This window comes from Fringilla coelebs, assembly GCF_963513975.1.
Source record: "Fringilla coelebs genome assembly, chromosome: 1".
Classification (NCBI taxonomy): Eukaryota; Metazoa; Chordata; class Aves; order Passeriformes; family Fringillidae; genus Fringilla; species Fringilla coelebs.
Window position 1 is genome coordinate 93,686,673 of NC_140028.1, and position 18,802 is coordinate 93,705,474.

Below are 18,802 nucleotides of genomic sequence, written 5' to 3' on the forward strand. Positions count from 1 at the left end.
AGAAAACTCAGCAGGAGAAAGGAGATACAGGAACATACACAGAATTTAACACAACTACAGAGGACATGGCAGTCAGAAGTCCTTTTCAAAATAAAACCTATTGTTCTGCAGCTGTAAGTGCGATAAATTTCCCCACAGTTTTAAAATTAGAGCAAAATTTTGTTTTCCCAGGATTTGAAGGCCATGTTCTCCACTGTTAAGGGCTGAGCTTCCTCAGGTCTTATCTATGTTGCTGCATGGTATCTGGCACCTGTGGATAGACTTCTACTGCAGAGTTTCTGAGAGAGAATAGTGTTCTGAAGAGCCACACCAAAAACAACAATACGGCTACAAGAGACTATTCTGAACCCCCAGAGAGCTAAACTAAAACATTTAAAACAGGTCTTAATCTCTGCTTTTTACATTGCTGTATTTCTTTGAGTTGTCATTTCCCACTAATGGTGGACTTGGTCAGGGTTTTGCCTCAGAATTAAGTGACTACAGGATCAGCAGTTTGCAGTGTTACTGTAGGTCTACAGGTTTAAAGTGGGATTATGTAACATTTGGACAAAGAATGAGCTCTTATTAACAACAGATTGGAAATCTGACAGTAGAAAAGTCATCCCCACCCTCTGTCCAACCTGCAGGTACCCCTCAGATCACCAGTTCTGTTGAAACATTACCTGCTTTAGCAGCAGTAGCAGGTGGTGTGAACAGCTCCACGGGCTCGGACTGTGCAGCATTAGTGGGAAGTAGCATGATCCCACCTTCAGTAGCATTCACTGGGGCCACTGTGGGAGTCTGGGTTTTCTCTGACCCCCCTGGGGAGAAATCTGGTTTATCTGAAGAAGAGTAAGGTGTAGCAGCCTGAAAAAAGGAATTATAGGGAAAGAGTTGTTGTGAGACATTTTTCACATTTCTAGATTTAGAGGTATGCTGGTTTTTAAATAGCATGTAGGATGACCCTAGTGATTTATGTTACTAGATTTTATTCACATACAGAATACCCACTGAACAAGGACTGGGTTTTTTTCCAACCAGGTTTGTAACAATTGCTAATAATTTTCCAAGTTGCAGATGCAGAACAGTCATGTGGTAACCTGGAATACAACTAATGCTACCAGTTACCAAAATATTAAAGAAATCAGTACGGGAGTTCTAAATACAGTCATAAACCTTTAAAAGCCAATGTCAGAAAGTCTCTGTGGTATTACTCTTTGTGCCATACATAAACATAACAGAGTCCTTGCTTCTTACATCTGCTCAGTACACAAGTTGCTTGTGCCTTTTTATCTCCTCAACAGTAATAAAACACCCTACGCATCTCTACTTCAGTCATCAAGCAGCACTGCCTCACCTTGTTAGTAAATCAGAACTGCTTCAAAGGACATGGCAAGTGTGGCACAAATAACTTAGCACTGGGTTAATCTTGCCTTTCAATGACACATTACCCTCAATGGGCCAGCAGGTTCTCCTTAATATTCTTAATATTATTGCTGATTCAATGATATGGGAAAAGCATTTTTCTAATTATGGCTACTGTGTTTGGCATATGAAGGTACAGCAAAATACTATTATTTGTACATCACCTATTAACTGAAGAATAGGATTATGAAGGTTGGCAAAGTGTACACTAACACCACAAACAGCTGAGGTGGAAAGGGACCCCTGGAGGTAGCCCAGTTCAGCTGCCGCCTCCAAAGCAGGGTCAGGTACAGCAGACTGCTCAGGACCAAATTCAGTCAGGTTATGAGTATCTCCAAGGACAGAGAGTCCACCTCTCTGGAAAACCTCCAATGTTTGGGCATCGTCACAGAAAAAAATATGGGGCTTAGTGTTTAAATAAAATTATCTGAATTTCATTTTGTGTCCATTGTATCTTATCCTGCCACAGAACAGAACTGAGAAGAGCCTGGCTCCATCTTCTTCACACCCATAAGAGTTATTTATATGCATCTATAAAATCCCCTGAACCCTCTCTGCTCAGAGCTGAACAGTCCCAACTCTCTACTCTTGGCATTTCAGGCACTCTACTTTCCCTTTGGGGTTTGCCTCCCTAGGAAATAAGAGCAGCCCTGCCTTCTGGACAGGAGAAAAAGCTCCTTGTACAGCTGGGAATGTGAAAGCAATGCCAGGAACTATTCCTTCCCAGCCTACAAGAAAAAAGAGCATGGAAGTCATCTGCAACTTCATCTCAACCTTCAACAATGGACACAGAGAACAAATCCCTGTGCAGTGTCAGGGATTGCGGCTGCCCACCCTTGAGGACGCTGAGGACAACACCAAGAGCTGCACTTTTGGGTGAGTTCATAACAGAGACAAGACAAGCACCTTTGTGATCACACCTCCAGCTCTGCTCCATATGCAGACAGTACTGTCTGAGCAGCTGGACACTGAGAGCAGGATCAGGGGCTGCAGCTCTCCTAAAGTAGTGCCTTCAGGAGTCTCACCCTTGACAGCATCATGTACAGGGAGAACGTCAAGCCCATCCTGCTTTGTATCTTGACAAAAGATCTTTCCTCCAGATAGGTATCCTTTACATACTCACTCCACCCCTCATCTTAACAAAGGATTTTCTTCCCACACTTGGGCAAACCACAGTGTTCTCTCGCCTTCTGAATTTGGGGGAAGTCTACTTTCCTGAGCTTCCTCTGGCTTCTCTCCTCTCCTCATCCTTTGCCAATCTAGCAGCTGAAAAGCAGCCATCATGGCTTTGTAGGACAGATGGAGACAAAGTCACCTCAAATGTACCTTTCCAGGGTGCCTCTTCTGCAGTGGCACCAAACATCACTTCAGTCAGCAAGCCTAGGCAAGACACTGCAGTCAAAAAAGGTGCCCTGTGGCACTGTCGCGTCTGAAGCGGTGTCACAGCAAAAAAGAAACTAAAAATGTTAGCAGACAGCAGACAACTGGGACAGGGACAATATCAGAAATTAAGCTCTCAGACAGAAACTGTTACTGAGAGATTTGCTGGAACAGATGTGGAGGGCAAGATTAACCTAAATTCCAGCTTGGGAAGTGAAAGTTAAAGGAAAGAAGAGAATTCTTCCTGGGAGTGAGTCCAATAGGCAGTTCTGCTGGTAGGGACTTTGTGGGTTGTTTGCTTTTACCCTTTTTTACAGCCACTATTGCTTGATACAAACACACCAATGGTGAGGGCCCACATCCTCCAGTTCCCTGGGCTTGACTTGAGTGCAAATCTCTTTAGAATTCCAACACAAAATAAGAACAACCATATAACATGAACTACATATTTCAAAATAGAAAGAAAGGTTAATATAAATATCAAAATATCTTTCAGGGGTTTTATACATCCTCTATGGATCAAGTCAATGTATTTTTAAGCAAACAGAACTGTTCAGCTTCTGCAGGCATCAAAAACTGAAACAAAGCCAAAACAAGAGATGAACATCTATGTTATTCATCTGCATTCTAAGTCTTAAATATGAATTCTGAAGGCAAGCCAATCAGACACTAAAAGGCTCCCCATCACATAGAGTCTGTCAGCCATCTTAAGGTTTCTTAGGTAGAGATTTATGCATTTTGACTGCACCATTATCCTACAAATACAATAAGCACAAGAATTAAGTCAGGCCTTATCTATTGAGTAAATGTTTGGAACATTTCAGCATCAACACAGCAGCAGCTAGACTCTGGCTAAGACCTTAAAAACCTTACTTGGCTTAGCAGGTCAGCTGGAAATTACTGGAAATTTTAAAAAGAAATTTTAACTAGAAAATTTAAAAATAATTTTTTTTTCCAGATATCTTACTTTGAGGATGGGCAGCACTGCAGATTTCTGATCTGGGCAGCTGGACAGCACACACTCTGCACAGGTCTCTGAATGCACTCATGTTATTGAGCTGCCAGAGACTGACAGTCCATAAGATCCCTCTGAACTCTGATGCAAACCAAACAGTCAGGTGACTCATTTCAGTGACAAACCCCATATTCTCTCTCCCAAATCACATACAGAAACTCCCTGCATTTGACTGCATTTATGACAAGGATGCTCCAAGGGCACACACTCCAGAGGACTGTGTTTGGTTGATTTCTCAGTTTAAAATCTCTGTGCAGGTCCTTGCTCAAAGAACACAGCACCTGACACCACATCCTGCTGACTACTGTGAAGGGAGGGAATCAGGGAATTGCATTTTTGCCACCTTGCTCTGTCTGGCTTGTCAAAACAGCTTTGTCTGGAAGCTGCAGAAGGGAGTGCATCAGCACAGATCCAGGAACAGAGATATAGAATTGCTGTGGCAGAACTGAGAGGATGATGAGAAAACATTGTATAATGTGCAATAAACAGGGCAATTCATTAAACTTAGTAGCAAGCATGATTTTAAGACCTTCATATTTTCATAACCTATACAAGACCACCACAGTTTGAGAGGTTGTTTGGATTATATACCAATGAAAAAACTATTTGGAGACCTCTCAGCATTTTTAATCCAGAGTAAAAATTTAAGATTTCCTTCATAACAAAATTTTCAAAAAGCAACTTTTTTTTCAGAAGAAAACACAAATATGTGCTAAAAAATCCGTATGAGATTTGATGAAAATATCTGCTTGCTGGAGAAAGAGACACATAAGAAGGAAATCCTATCACCACAATACGCTACAGGCAGCTAGGGTCACAAGTAAACTTCCCAAACCAAAAAAAACTTGAAGCCAAGCTGAAAATTTGTGTTGGGCATACCTGGCAGGGCTTAGGTGGCAGAGGACTGGCTGCAGGGGCCACTCTGGCAGTGGATGGAATCAAGCCACCATGCAACACCACCATAACCTCTCAAACCTAGTCAAAAAGGGCAAAGCCACTGTGGGCAGGGGACACAGGAGGATGCGGGGCATGCACAACAGGAAAGATCTGGAAGCAAACATTATTGTGCACAGGGCTGGAGACACCCTTGTGGAAACATGCACTCCATGGCACCTCCCAGGGAAATGAGGCCCACAGAGAAGTCACAGCAGTGCAGATGAAACAAAGAGGAAGGAACAGTGGCAGGAAAGATAAAGAAATGACAAGTGGCAGAAAGGAGACTGCCATGCACTGACCCCAACCTCCTGTGCCACCTGTTTCCTCATCAAAGCAAACGAGCATAATCTGCAGTGAAAGGAAGGGGAGTGGAGACTAGGAAGGAGACGGGAGATGTGTCTGGAATTGAACCTGATTCTAGGAAAGGTCAGGGAAAACCATTTGCTAAAACTGCTCATCATCTCCATTTCTCCATGCATGTCTAAATTCAAAGGAATTCCCACCTAGGAAACAAAGGTCACTTAGACTTTAGCAGTTTCTGAAAGCCTTCTGCTTCCCTAGATTCTATCTTTACATTAATAGAGAGCCTTAAGAGCCATTTCTCAATACATGTCATGAACAGCTTCTGACGTTATCCCATTAACATGCTTTCTACAGCTCTGCTCACAGAGCACGTCCCAACCTCCTTCAACTACACTTGTCTTACCAGTTCTTCAGCATCATTATCAGCTGTGGCTAAAGACTGACCCACGTTTGGCATTTCATCCTTTCTGCACGGAAAGCAGCAATCTCATTCCTCAGCCTTTTTATTGGAATTTCAGTGGCTCTGCTAGCATAATGTTAGCATAATATAAAGATCACACAAAAATAACTTTGTGTCCCAGTGACAAGTAGGTTTCTCTCCATTTCACTTTACAATAAACTCTCATCTACAGTCAGTGTAAAAAGATAAAGCAAAATCTTTATATTCTGGCTGGGGTGGGAAAATCAAAGTAGAGATCTACAAAGTAGGCTTGGCCGTATGTATATATATATCTCTGCTGCAGGATGTGAAATCTCAGCTTTCGTAAAATAGTATTCACATGATCCCTTAGAGACAGGGAACAAACTTGCTCAGCTCTGACACATAGTTTAGGTGAACTTGAAGTTTTATGACTCCTCTCACAATTGGCTAAAGATTAGCACCAGGCTAATGGGTCTTCCATTAGATAGCAAAATGCAATGGAAACAAGTTTCAAGTCTTACTGCACACCTAAAGTGCATAAATATGGTGGAGCACAGAGCTACTGCAGGTTCTTGGTGTGGCTTGAATTCCATCACACTACAGAGGCAGCGACTAAAAGATGCTTGCAAGTTTTCCCTTGCAGACAGAAGGAAATATGGGAGATGAGCTTAGTATAGCAGTGGTTGGATGTCCTTTATTTTAGCTCAGCTGTTGCCCTGTGCTAGAACTAACTGCACCACTAGTGCATGACAGAATGTCACTCTAAATGTTATTAGCAGTGAGAGTCTACTTTGGTCTCATACTCTTCAAATGCATATATAGACATACTTTTTGCATACTAAGAAAAAACCAACCAACACTTCTCACTACTCTTCTCACCTAAACCCCCATGTTAATTATGCTCCTTTTGATGTGTGCGAGGAAGGAACTTTTAAAAACAAGTCTCCCATCATCAATTCTGCTTGCAGAAGCAGTACCTAATTTTCAGCTTGCCACAGCACTTGTTCTGTTGTCAAGTGTTCTTCCATACACATGAAAATGAGTTCTAGTCTCTTCTCACATGTGCCAACACACTCCAGACTAACTTAGTCAGTCATAAAAGTCACAGGCTACCTTGACTCTACAGGAGATGGTCCTCAAAAAGCAGCCTGCTGTTATGGCCCCCCCTTAACTCCAGGGCAATCTCCTTTGCAATTCTTCCAAGCAGATCCCACAAATGGCCAAAGACTGCTCTACTGCAGCCCATGGTTGTGACCCTGCTTCCTCACTTATTCCTGCCCTTCTTAGGAGCTTCTACCTCATGCCTGCATCCCTAACCAATCCTTTGTTTCCTGCAAGGGTGAGGTCCAGCAAAGACTCTCCTCAACTCTTGGAAGCAACTCAAAGCAATAACCTTCTTGAAGTTATCATCAATCTTCAGAAATTTTCTGCACAGATTTTGCCTTGCTCTTTTGCCCTCCCAGTAGGTATTGGGGTGTATTAAAACCACCATGAGGACCAGGGCTCTTAATAGCAGGCTCCTTCCAGTTACCTGAAGTCTTTATCTGTTTCTTTTGACTTGCTGCTCTCAACACATCAGTCCTCCCCTCCCAGAACTGCAGTTGTCACAGATTTAACGCAACTTTCTTATTTGCTTGCATTTTACTTCCCTACAGTAACAACAATAAATTACCATTTTTACAGCAAGATATATTTGCTAGTTACAAAGTCTTGTGATATTTAGAGCAAGTCAGCTAAAACTGATCAATTTCCTCTTTCCTCTGGCAAGGGGAGTCAAACCAAGGGAATGCTGAACTTACAGCCTGTCTAAACTTTCTAACTGAACTGTTATTAAGAAACCAAGGCCCCTTTAGTCTCAACTGAGCAATCTACTTGGCATAAATAGAGAACAGGTGCACCTTACGTAAATAGAGAACAGGTGCACCTCACTTACACTGACTTACTTATTGGATTTTAGGTAATTAACTTATTTTTCTAATTATCAGACTCAAGGATTCTGAGAACAGAAACACCTCATCCACTTTATGCTGCTGCATATCATGGTCCAAAACCGCTATCATCCCTCCTTAAGATTCATGCCCCTCTCATGTTTTAAAAGCATTATAAAAATTAACTCAGCACTTACACCTGTAACACCACACTGTGCATTAGGAGCATGAAACCATGAAGCAGGCCTAATTTAATTGATGGAGGAGCTTATGTTCCCTGATCCTGACCTTTGGATACCAGGGGGTCTAGTAGTACTGCTCTGCTAACTTCTTCCAGTGAGTCACCAGGGGTCAGAAGTGAAGACCACTGTAACACTACAACACCAGGTCCAGGTTCACTCAGTTGTACACTTTCAAGGAAACCTCACAGTGCCCTAAAGGGAACTTAACTCCTTATCATCTGATGAAAGAAAAAAAAAAAAAGTCCTTTAGTGATTCACCTGTCTCTTAAAACAATCCTATCCCCTTCAGTCTCTTCTACACGATAACACGATTGTAAGTCATTTGAGAGTTGTAATATTATAAAGCAATAACCAAAGATTTTCAAAGATTTGAAAACTGAAATAATTGCCAAGTAGCCTCACCACAGCCTGCTTCCTTAGGGGCAAACATACCTCTTTGCGCAAAGCATCCTCAGGTTGTGAAAGGAGTGGAACTGCTGCTTCCCTTTCAAATGTCTTCCCAGGGAGTGGTGTAATCTCCAGAAGGGATGACCTCTCTGTGGGGTGTTCATTGACAGAAGCCAGTTCAGAGCTATTTTTATTCAGAAGGCTTTCCACCTTCCCAGCCTCCCCTTTCTTTTCAGCAAAATCTTCCTGGTTGTCTCCATCATCACCCGTGGAAGCGTTGAAGCCATTTTCACCTGCCACTATCAGGCCCCAGTCAGCATAATCCATACCGTCCTTCTGCTCGTGTTTGATGCCCACCTGAAAGGGGTCCTGCTCCAACTCTTTATAATCATCAATGTACTCGGGTATCTCCTCAAGGCTGGGATCTTTGCCAAGCAGAGACAGCTTCTTCAGGCTACTCACTTCCTCCGACGGCTCATTCTGGAGTCCCACAGAGTGGACCATACTTGGGATCACTTGCCCAAATCCTAGCAGTGAGGCTGGCCTCTGAGAAGGCCTCAGCACAAAGGTAAGGTAGGACTTGACAGTTTCAATTTTTTTTGGCTCACAATTGTCCTTGTGTTGGCAGTTCACGATGTAACAGCGCCGTTCGAACATCCAGGACAGGTCACAACCAGAGAGGTCACAGCACGCTGCGATGCAGTCAGACACCGACAAAGCGTGAGGAACTCGCATGATTTTAGTGGTTTCTAAGTTGGGAGATATTACTGCACCTGAGTATGTGGCTCCTTCTCTGCACTGCTCACAACTGGAACCTGCAACAACACCACCAGCATAAGGCACAGCACTACATCCAAGTCATAATGTAGTTTACTGTGACCATAAATAGCTTTCAAGATAGAGGCACGTGGTATCTTGTTTAAAAAAGCTCATTTCCTTTCACATCACCACTACCTTTTTAAGCATGTCCCTTTGCAGTAATATTTGCACTTTGGAGGATTTTCCAGTGTAGGACCTTGACATATTTTGCAGAAGTACCTTTTACTCCTGTGCTACAAATTCAAATACATAGAGATGAAAGCAAGTTGCCAACACTTAAAAACAAGAAAAGAGCAGAGAATAATAAAAAAAAAGCAACAAAAAACCCAAACCAAACAAAAAACCCCCCAAAACCATATGGTACCTCCATTACTTCCGCAGGATGTTCCTACTGGGATCTTTAGAAATATGTTTTAAAACTCAAATCAGATGCTTTAGCATGTCCTTTTTTTCACTTGAAGGAGAAGGAAGCAAACCTCTAAACAGGAGAGAGATTTGCCATCTCATTTGAATGTCACGAAGAGTTCTTCACTCCAACAATACTTACTGGTCTTAATATAAAACCAATTTCTCAAACTTCTGCTCCTTTACCCACAAGTTCATGTGAAAACCCAAGAGCTTGCTCCAGTATGGAGCTCTTTCCTTCATTTCCATTAAAGCTGAAATTTTTTAACAGGACATCAGAATTATTTTCATAGCACATTACAGACTGAGTGTGAAACAGTCAAAAAAAGCATGAATCAACATATATATTCCAGTCAGTTTTTTACATCTTTTCTAGGTGTTTTTTCCCTGCTTATAACTGCTCTTCATAATCCTTCTCCCTAAAATCTGATTATGTTTCAAGAAAGTTGAGTAAAACCAGAAAATTATTCTCTTTGGTTTTCAACTGGACTTGCTATCTCAATGAATGAAAACAAACATGCCCCCACTGTGGGGCTAACACAGGAATGGAAGACAAATCTGACTTTGCTTGCTTTGTATGTCATTTTCACAATAAGAGAAATGAAATCAAGGAGTAGGAATAGGCTGGCAGTGGGGGTTAGGTCTGAATATGAGATGCATAGATTCTCCAACACATGCAATGTGTCCAGCACCACATTACAGTTCCCATCACCTCATCTGGGCTGAACTGCAGCACACTCCTTCACAATACATGGTCTGAATATAGCTATCAAAACATATGTGGGGAATCAAACTGCCTGGGAAGAATGTAAAGCTTGCAAAGTAGGTTAGTTCAATGCAAAAAAAAAAAACCAAAAAAAAACCCAAAAAAACAAACCAAAATCAAACAAACAAAAAAATTGCACCATATACTGAGGGATAGAGAGGGCAAGACAGTATGATGGTTTTGCAGAGCTGGCTGGGTGGGGTAAGGAAGAACATGAAACAAATTTTAAAGAAGATGTATATGTAATGCAAATGTATAGCTGAATAGCAAGCTGACAAAAAAGATAAAGAGCTTCAAGTACCGTTTTTCTGACTGCAGCTGCACTTTCACACAGAACTAGGATACTGTCAACTGTTCCACTTTATACTTTCAGTGAAAAAAATCTATCTAGGGAAACATGCACTTAAAACAACCCATCCTGCTCTTATACAGCCCAAACATGAAGTAACCTTATCTGTACCCAGAAGATGCTGAAGATTTCTGCATTTTTCTTCATTTGCAGTAACATTTTGCATATGGTACACCGCATATTAACATTTCCTCTACATTCCCTTTTACCTCCAAGAACATAAGACGGTGGCAGAGACTCAGAATTACCATCACAAGTCTTTCCTTTAAGTTGTCTGCACATCTTAGAACAGGGGAGCCAGAAAAACTGGGTTAAAATGAAGTATAAGAGTCAGGCATCCCATTCAACCATTCTGTCTTTTTGCAACTCAAATGCATTTAGTTAATCCCATAAATCAGTAGAGAGATGAGAAACAGGCCTTTAAAAAGGGAAAACAGAAACCTGACTCTGTGCAAATGTGTAATATCAGGTCAGTAACAAATCATTGCAATGAATACTTTAGGAACAGCACTATTAATGTGGGCCAAAAAGCTCCTTTGACAGCTGTTTTCATCACCCCCCCTTCTTTTACTTATTCCTGAAACAGAAAGTGAAGACTGTGTTAAAGAAAAACAAACTAAAGGTTTCATTATTTATTTGTTCAGAACAGAATGACCAATAGTTCTTGTATTAGAGACAGGCCTACACAACTTGGACACTCCACAGCTCTAACCTGAGGCCAGACTTCAAGTCCTCAATCAGCTTCAAATCTCACTCCACCACTTTCAGTTATCACACTGCAGAGTCAACATCCCTCAAAATTCATGGTGCTTCTTTAGCCACAGAGAGAAACAAGTCCAGCACATTCCTAAGATTATACATGACTTTGAACCTAGATCTCCCAAGTCTGCAACCTAGCCACAAACCTTGGCACCTGCTTTTGCAAATGTCAGAAGGCCTTGCTTTCATCCCGACAGGGAACAGAAAAAATCTCAAAGTAATGGAAGTTTCACCTCTTGCTTTATCTAGAGTTACATTTGAGTTGAATTGTAGCAGTAGGTGTACAAGAAGGGATGAATTTATCAAGCTATTTAGGTCTCACACTGGGTGTGTCCACTTCACGTGAAAAATATGTAAGATCTACTTAAGAGCGAACTTGAGCTGATCTCTAATTTAATATTCTCTTACATCTCATCTCCAGTCTGCAGTGGACTCAGAGATAGTGAGGTCTCTTATTTACAGAAAACTTACTGAAGGTGTGCAATAGCTCACTTAGTAACATTTGTATCTGCCACAGTAGTATCCACTGTGTGAGGTCATAGCACAGCTATTTTATTTTAGTTAACTGATCTCAGGAATTAAACCTCTGTTCTACTCCGACCAGTAATGGCAAAAACCAGCAACATGCAATTCTCTATTTCAGAAGAACTCATTTAAGTTACCAACTGGAAGACTGATTCCCTTTATTAAAAGCCCTGAAAACCCTCTGGAACACGAGTCAATAGCCTAAAACTTCTGCAAGCAAAGTGTTTCCCTTCCTCTTAGCTGCATCTGTTACATCTACAGTAGGACAACACTGACATATCCAGAGACCTAGTCAGGCAAGTTGGTTACCATGAAAAAAAATCCCAACCTTTATCCCCTACCAAAATCCTAACAGAGTCACAGTGTGGAATGCAGTTTCATTTTAAAGAGATTCCCTCCTTTAATGAGGGAACATCCACACCTTTCTTTGAGCTTCACACTTCTGCTCCTTCACATCTTGGAGCATGAGTTCACTGACGTCAAGAGCCCATCAGGAACACAGCTGTTCCCCTGTTGCAGTTGGCTGGAGACCTTTCCTCAAGTGGACATGGAAACCCAAGAGTCTCTCTGCCCCGTGCTTACACAGCCATGAGCACTTAAAAGATTTGGCAGCAAGTATTCTTTAGTCAGTCAGTAGAAAATTGACCGTGTACTAACACTGAGGCTCATCCCCCCAGCAGGGAGCCCTGCAAGGACAGAACTATCCACTGAACCTGCTTTCCCTAGCAGCAAGCACTGTAAGAAGCAGCAGAAAGAAGTGGCAAGAGGGAATGTACAGTAATAGAGAAAAGCTCAGATTCAGACCTTGCACCAAGAAATGTCACATTTGACCAGAATCCCATTACCTTTTTGCTGGTAGCACAACATTGAGAGCCCACACAGCACATTATTCTCACAGCCTAAAAGCCTCTGAACTACCTGAGCATGGAGGATCCTACAGCAGTTTGCTACAGGAAGAGTAGGATTGTCCCTGTTTTCTTGCCATATGCTCCATGTACTCTCTTTTAGCAGCAAACTAGTTCTATTCTGTTTTTAGGCTTAGTGATCTTTTTTAAAATCTATTCAAGTAACTTTTACCTCATTTGATGAATTTTGAGATGAAAGACATTGCATCAGTAAAAAATAAGTTTCGTTTTTTCCTACTACCATTATAACACACAGAAACAATTTTGGTAAGTTTCAGGAAGCAAAATTAAAGTAAGTTTTTAATTTTAGTTACAGTCATCTAAGAGGAGAAATTAAAATTCCAATTTTCAAGCTAGAGATAATTTCCACAGCAGAGCTATAAACCCCTGCAAAGCACACTTCATATCATAAATGATGAAAAAGGCTTATAATCAATCAGCTTTGGTAATGCCCTACAGAGGGTATTGTCCTTGAAACCAGAAAAGCATAGAACTGACATCTGAACATTTCAACATCTGAAATGTCACTGTATTAGTTAGTCTAGCAGCAGCTAACATCTCTGCACACCATGAAAGCATTTTCATTTTTTTACTTCAGGCTGCCCTGAGGTTGTCTCTCAGGTCTTTAAACACAGATACATATGTGATAACAAAGGATATCAACAGTAAACATCTAGTAAACATCTGCAAATAATGATCTGCAAAGCCTTTAGGGTCTGTACAGCAGTCTTCACTCTTCTTTTGTCCAGAATCTGTCAAGGCATCATAATCAGTTCAGTGGGTCTGATGATCCTTTCCAAGCATCTTCATTCCATCAATTGTCATTATCCCTGTTTGTCACTGATAAATCAACTAAGTGCTATTTAAAAAGAAAGAAAGAAAAAAAAAGAATAAGAAAAAAAGAAGGATAGATGCAGAGCTGCAGCTACTGCATCCCTCCACAAGGAAATACCAGACCACTTCCAATGAAGGCAAGGACAATGTGAACTAACCTGGCACATGGCATAACTCACTATGATCTCAGAGATTGTAATCAAGCACTACACCATCTTGTATCTCTGGAAAGACCTGTGTGAACCAGGACACTAGAACATCTAGGCATGGTAGTAAAAGTAACAAAGAATGCACCACGACCCCAGGGCAGTGGTTCCACTGTCATTTCAAAGGCACACCCACATCATAAAGTGTTCCTTGACACTCCTGGCCTGGGCTTTACATGTTAGACATGTAGGAAGAAAAGGTATTAATATTTTTCAAAGTCCAAGACCAGTAGTAGTGAAATGTGTTGAAAATTGAGGGCCTGTAATATATTTAGAAACACCTTCTGCTAGAGTAAAGAAAAGGATGCTGGTGAAGGCTATCAAGGAATCTGGGAGGTCATATAATCTCCATCTGGGCTATGTGGAGTTGAAAACAGGAGACTGGATGACACAAGACCTATGACTGCAATTACCTGGTAATCGCTGTTTGTATTTTTGTTGGAGTGGCTAATCTCAAAACAAAGCACACAAACACACACACACACAATATGACAAAACCAAGAGTCAGCCATGAGAATGCTATTCATAATATTTGCAAAAATGCATTTTAACAGCAGTATTTGCAAGGTCTGCCAATGCCAAATTAGAATATGCCTGCTCAAGATGAGAGCTAGACTTAATTGCTTCCAAGATACTGGACTCCCAGTTGCAAAGTAAACTCACTTTTCTGTGCTGCAAAACAATGTCTTTTCTCTCTCATAGAGAAAAAAAAAATGATAAATTAGCAAAAAACATTAATTAATGGCCAGAATAATTGAAATGTATTTCAATATATGCTGCTTTTATCAGTGAATTGATTCAAAAAACTGATACAAGATTATAAGCATGCTAAGGAATAAGTATAGGGATAAATTAGGAGCTGCATCCAGAGATTTTGGAAATCAATCACCCAAAATACATGAGATGTTGAGTGACAGAGGCATGGTACCCACTCATACCTGTTGCTACACTCAGCTCAAGCCTCCTGAGAGGCATGAACTCAGTCAGTGATGGATATCTGTATCAATTAGGTTTATGTGGCACATCTTAGTAGCTGGGGGCAGGGGGAAATGGACTGCCAGAATGTCTTTGTGAGAAGACACCAGAAAATGCCCCATGTGAAGACAGAACCTGTTACAAGACTGACTCACAACTGGCCAAAGTTGAGCCAAACAAGGATGGTGGCAGGTCCTCTGTGATAAGGTTTTAGAAAGAGGCAAAAAGTCTGGAACAAGAGCAGCAGGCAGGAGAGAGGAGTAAGAAAATGTGAGAAAAGCCATCCTGTTACAGCAAGGTCAGTGAAGAAGGGGTAGGAGGTGCTCCAGTGCCAGTGCAGGGATTCCCCTGAAGCTGTGGTAAAAACAACAGTGAATCACTGCTTCATTGTCCTGCTGCAGTCCACGGAGATCCACACTGAAAGCAGATACCTACCCCTAAAGCCCATGGAAAACCCCACCTCAAACCAGGTGAGCAAGCCCTGAAGGAAGTTGTGAACCCTTGAAATACCCAGGCTGGAGCAGGCTCCTGGCCTGAGCCCCAAGCCAATGAAGAGGAGTCCACACAAACACATCTTCCAGAAGGACCTGTGACCCCACAGGGGATCCACACTGAAACAGCCTGTTCCTGAAGGACTTTCATGGGAAAAGGACCCATGGTGGTGTAGTTCTTGAAGAATTTGAGCCTATGGGAAAGACCCCATACTGGAGTAGGGAAAGGGTGTGAGGAAAAAGGAGCAACAGAGTGGAAGCATTATGAACTAATTGCACCCTTCATTCCCCGACTCTCTGAGCTGCTCACAGAAAGAAGAAAGAATAATTGGGAGTAAAGTTGAATATAGAAAGATGGGAGAAGTGAGGGCAAAGTGTTTTTATAGTAGTTCTTACTTCTCATTATCCTGCTCTGTTTAACTGACAATAAATTAAATAAATTTCACTAAGTCAAGTTTTGTCAGCTCTTGATTGTAACTGGTACATGAACAAGACATGACCTGTCTCAATCTCAGTCCGTGGAGTTTTTAATCTTATTTTTCTCTCCTATCTTGATGAGAAAGGGAAGTGATAGAGTGACTTGCTGCACGCCTGGCAGCCAGCAAAGGTCAACCCACATGTTCATTAAAAGCAGTAAAACACTATTAGTCAAAAACTATCATGCACAAAATAAAACTAATTAAACATCACCTAAACAGGACAGAGCAGCCCACCTCAATTTCTTTTATTGACCCAGAGCATATTTTTCAATATCTTTCCAACATTATTCATCAGTGAGGCTGTTTCTCTCTTCTCTCAGTGATGCCTTTCTTTCCTATATTACGTCAGTTTTCTCATCTTAAATTAAACAAGTGTTGAGATAACTTGGGGTTTTTTTAAAGAAAAGGTAGCCTTTAAAAGCTGATGTGCAGAAAAAACCTGCAGAATGAACATCTAGCAAATTCCTGAGTCTCACTCAATTCACTTTAAAGCGTGCATTGAAAATAAGTCCTTTTAACTTAGAAGAGGTAAGCATTTACTGATATATTGTAGCAAAGAAATCCTGGAAATTAGCAGAAATCTCCCAGTTTAATTTAATATTCATTGTATTAAAATACTGAAATTACTGAGATAGAAATAAATGCTAACTTATTATTTTCACTAAAATAATATGAGCTATTAGATTATATTATCCTCTAAACACTGTGAACTGGTAGTTGAGATACAGGAACAGGCTTGAAATACAGCCAGCATTTTGACAGCGATGGTCTTGTTCTCAGATAAACAAGAGAGCACAGCAAATTTGCAACTAAAAAGAGATAACTTCCTATATGCATGTGGAAGATGCTCTAATCTGCTAACAATTAACAGTATTATCAAAGACATGAAACTGTGACATTCTCTACAGGCAAATTTCAGTATTTACTGCACATTACTGTCTTCTGCTGAAGTTGCTCTGGGTTTTTTTTCTAAAGATGCTAGCATAGACCCTACAGCAGGTACTCAGTATCTCATAGCAGAGGATTTTATTTACAAAAGGCACACTTCTTCACTACAGCAACCAAAAACTCAGCTCCATGTTCTCTTTAAAAAGCTTGGCACTATGAGAACCTCATGGTGATCTTGATGACTACCTCGAACACCACCTATGAGCTCAGACATAGTTAATGACTATCCCCCTCAACTGTAGGCTAATATCCATCCCCTTTAATCCAACTTTTCCAAATTCAGCAGTCAATTTAAGCTTTAGCACATTATTCGAGTCTCTCCCTCATGAAACAGCCCATTCTGTTTACACCACAAGAAGTGAGAGTCAGACAGTGGTGTATTATTTTCTCAGTTTCTGCTAATAAGGATCCTACCAGTACCACCACAATATTTTTTTAAGAAAATAAACCCCACTTCTTAATATATTTTTCTTCAGTTACCATATCAAAACTACCTGCACCAGATTAAGTCTCTCTCTGACAGAGGCAATATTAACGATCATTTTTCATCTGTCTGCTTATGGAAATAAATTACCTATATCTGTGGCTGAAGCAGAAACATACAGGACTTTCCTGTTTTTTGAAAGGATAGATATGTTTGTAGAGAGTATGATGAGGTGAGATATGTGAACCAGTAATCTCATGCTACTCATATATAAACCACCTTATGATAATTCAAAACAAAAATGTAGCTCATAATGCAAGCAACACATTATTCTTCAGTTGCTCTACTGCAAGCAAAAAAGAGGGGAAGCTCTGAACTCTCCCACCACCCACTCTTGCCCCATGCATGTCCCCCAAAACAGCCTGATGAATTTGGCTTCAAACATCTACTCACAACTGCCTTCCTCCATTGCAACTTATGAAGCTGTAACTTACCAAAGCTTTTTGCACTGAGGAGTCACAAGATTTCCCAGCTTTTGCCTTATTCATATTTATTTCACAACTGTACACACACTCCAGGAGTATTTAATTCACTTGTTCTATCTGGATGATTCAGACACAGGAGAAGTACTCCTACCTGTTATTGTCCATAGGAACAGGCAGAGTAGACCAGGTCCAAATGCCATGCTGCACCAGGAAGGCAGTGACAACTGTTTTTCCAGCCAGTCGTGTGGGAATTACAGGTCTTAATGACAGGGTTCTTTTCTAATATTGTTTAGTGCCCTGCTGTGGCCATCGAGCACTGAAACAGACAGCACAGGAAAAAATAGGTCAGATGTGAGCACTAATTAAAATGTCACAGTTAGAGACAACAGACAGGTGACATGCAGGCTTTATCATTACTTCCTGACTTCTTGATGGATGCCATAGTAGATCAGGCAAGCTGAAGATACAGAACAAATCACGCACCTTGAAATCTCTTTCTCTAGAGATACAGAAACACCCCAGAAATATTTGCACTCTTGGCCTCCAGTACCTCAAATCACACAAATACTCTGTCTGCAGTTATCCAGACCCTGGTTTAGCTGTGACTTTAAACTAGCAGGTACTTTTAACCAAGGAATCACTGACAGCGTTAAGTCAGCTTTTGAGGCAGTGCTCAAGCTATTCTTTCCTAGCTATCAAGGCAATGCAAGCAGATACTACTCCAGAATTTCTAGGGAGACATTCCTTGTCAGGACACTAAATTCTCCAAGTAAGGTATCCTGAGCAACAAATAGATGTAAGGAATGAATAGTTCAAAGCAACATTACTCATGCAAGACTCATGCAACAAAAAAACCAATTTAGCCAAACTCCCCCCACATAAAGGATCCTAAATGGATGCTTGACCAAAAAACACTTCTGTAAATGAAAACACAGGTAATGATTTTTTTTTTCAGTGAACAGCCCTTCTCAAGGCAGAGTATCACATTCTCATTACATGGCTTTCATATTTCAGCTCCCTAGATCTACATATAATAGAAATGCTGCTAACTGACTGCTCTTGGCAGGTTCCTTGCCACACGTAATTTTATATGATGAAAAACTGCATAGGTTTTTTCCCTTGCAAAAGGAAAAGTAAGTTACTTAGACAAGCCAGGGCTGACTGAGTTAGAGTAGAAACCCTAGCAGCTCAACCTCTCCGAAAAGGGATCATTTATAGGAGGCATGTCTCTAAGTCACAAGAACAACTGGACCCCGATCTGCAATTTGCACTTAATGACTGACCACACCTTTTGCAAAGCAAGACATGTATTTATCTCAAGATAAAAGGGACCAGATGTCTGTTTTAGATGTTAAGAGTTCTATCAAAAGCTGAGTGGATCAACTGATGGAATAAATATTTCCCCCAGTTAGTTCA

At 41.0% G+C, this 18,802-nt stretch overlaps 1 protein-coding gene across 1 annotated transcript in view; it reads right to left on the reverse strand.

The window, feature by feature from the left end:
• Positions 1–17,586, reverse strand: part of KIAA0319 — a gene marked incomplete at both ends in the record, with an annotated part of 39,505 nt that extends 21,919 nt beyond the window's left edge. The window contains 3 exons of the mRNA XM_084226068.1: positions 663–846; positions 8,062–8,831; positions 17,538–17,586. Of these exons, the coding sequence (XP_084082194.1) occupies positions 663–846; positions 8,062–8,831; positions 17,538–17,586 (1,003 nt within the window). The remainder of the gene's footprint in view (positions 1–662; positions 847–8,061; positions 8,832–17,537) is intronic.
• Between the last annotated feature and the right edge of the window lie 1,216 nt (positions 17,587–18,802).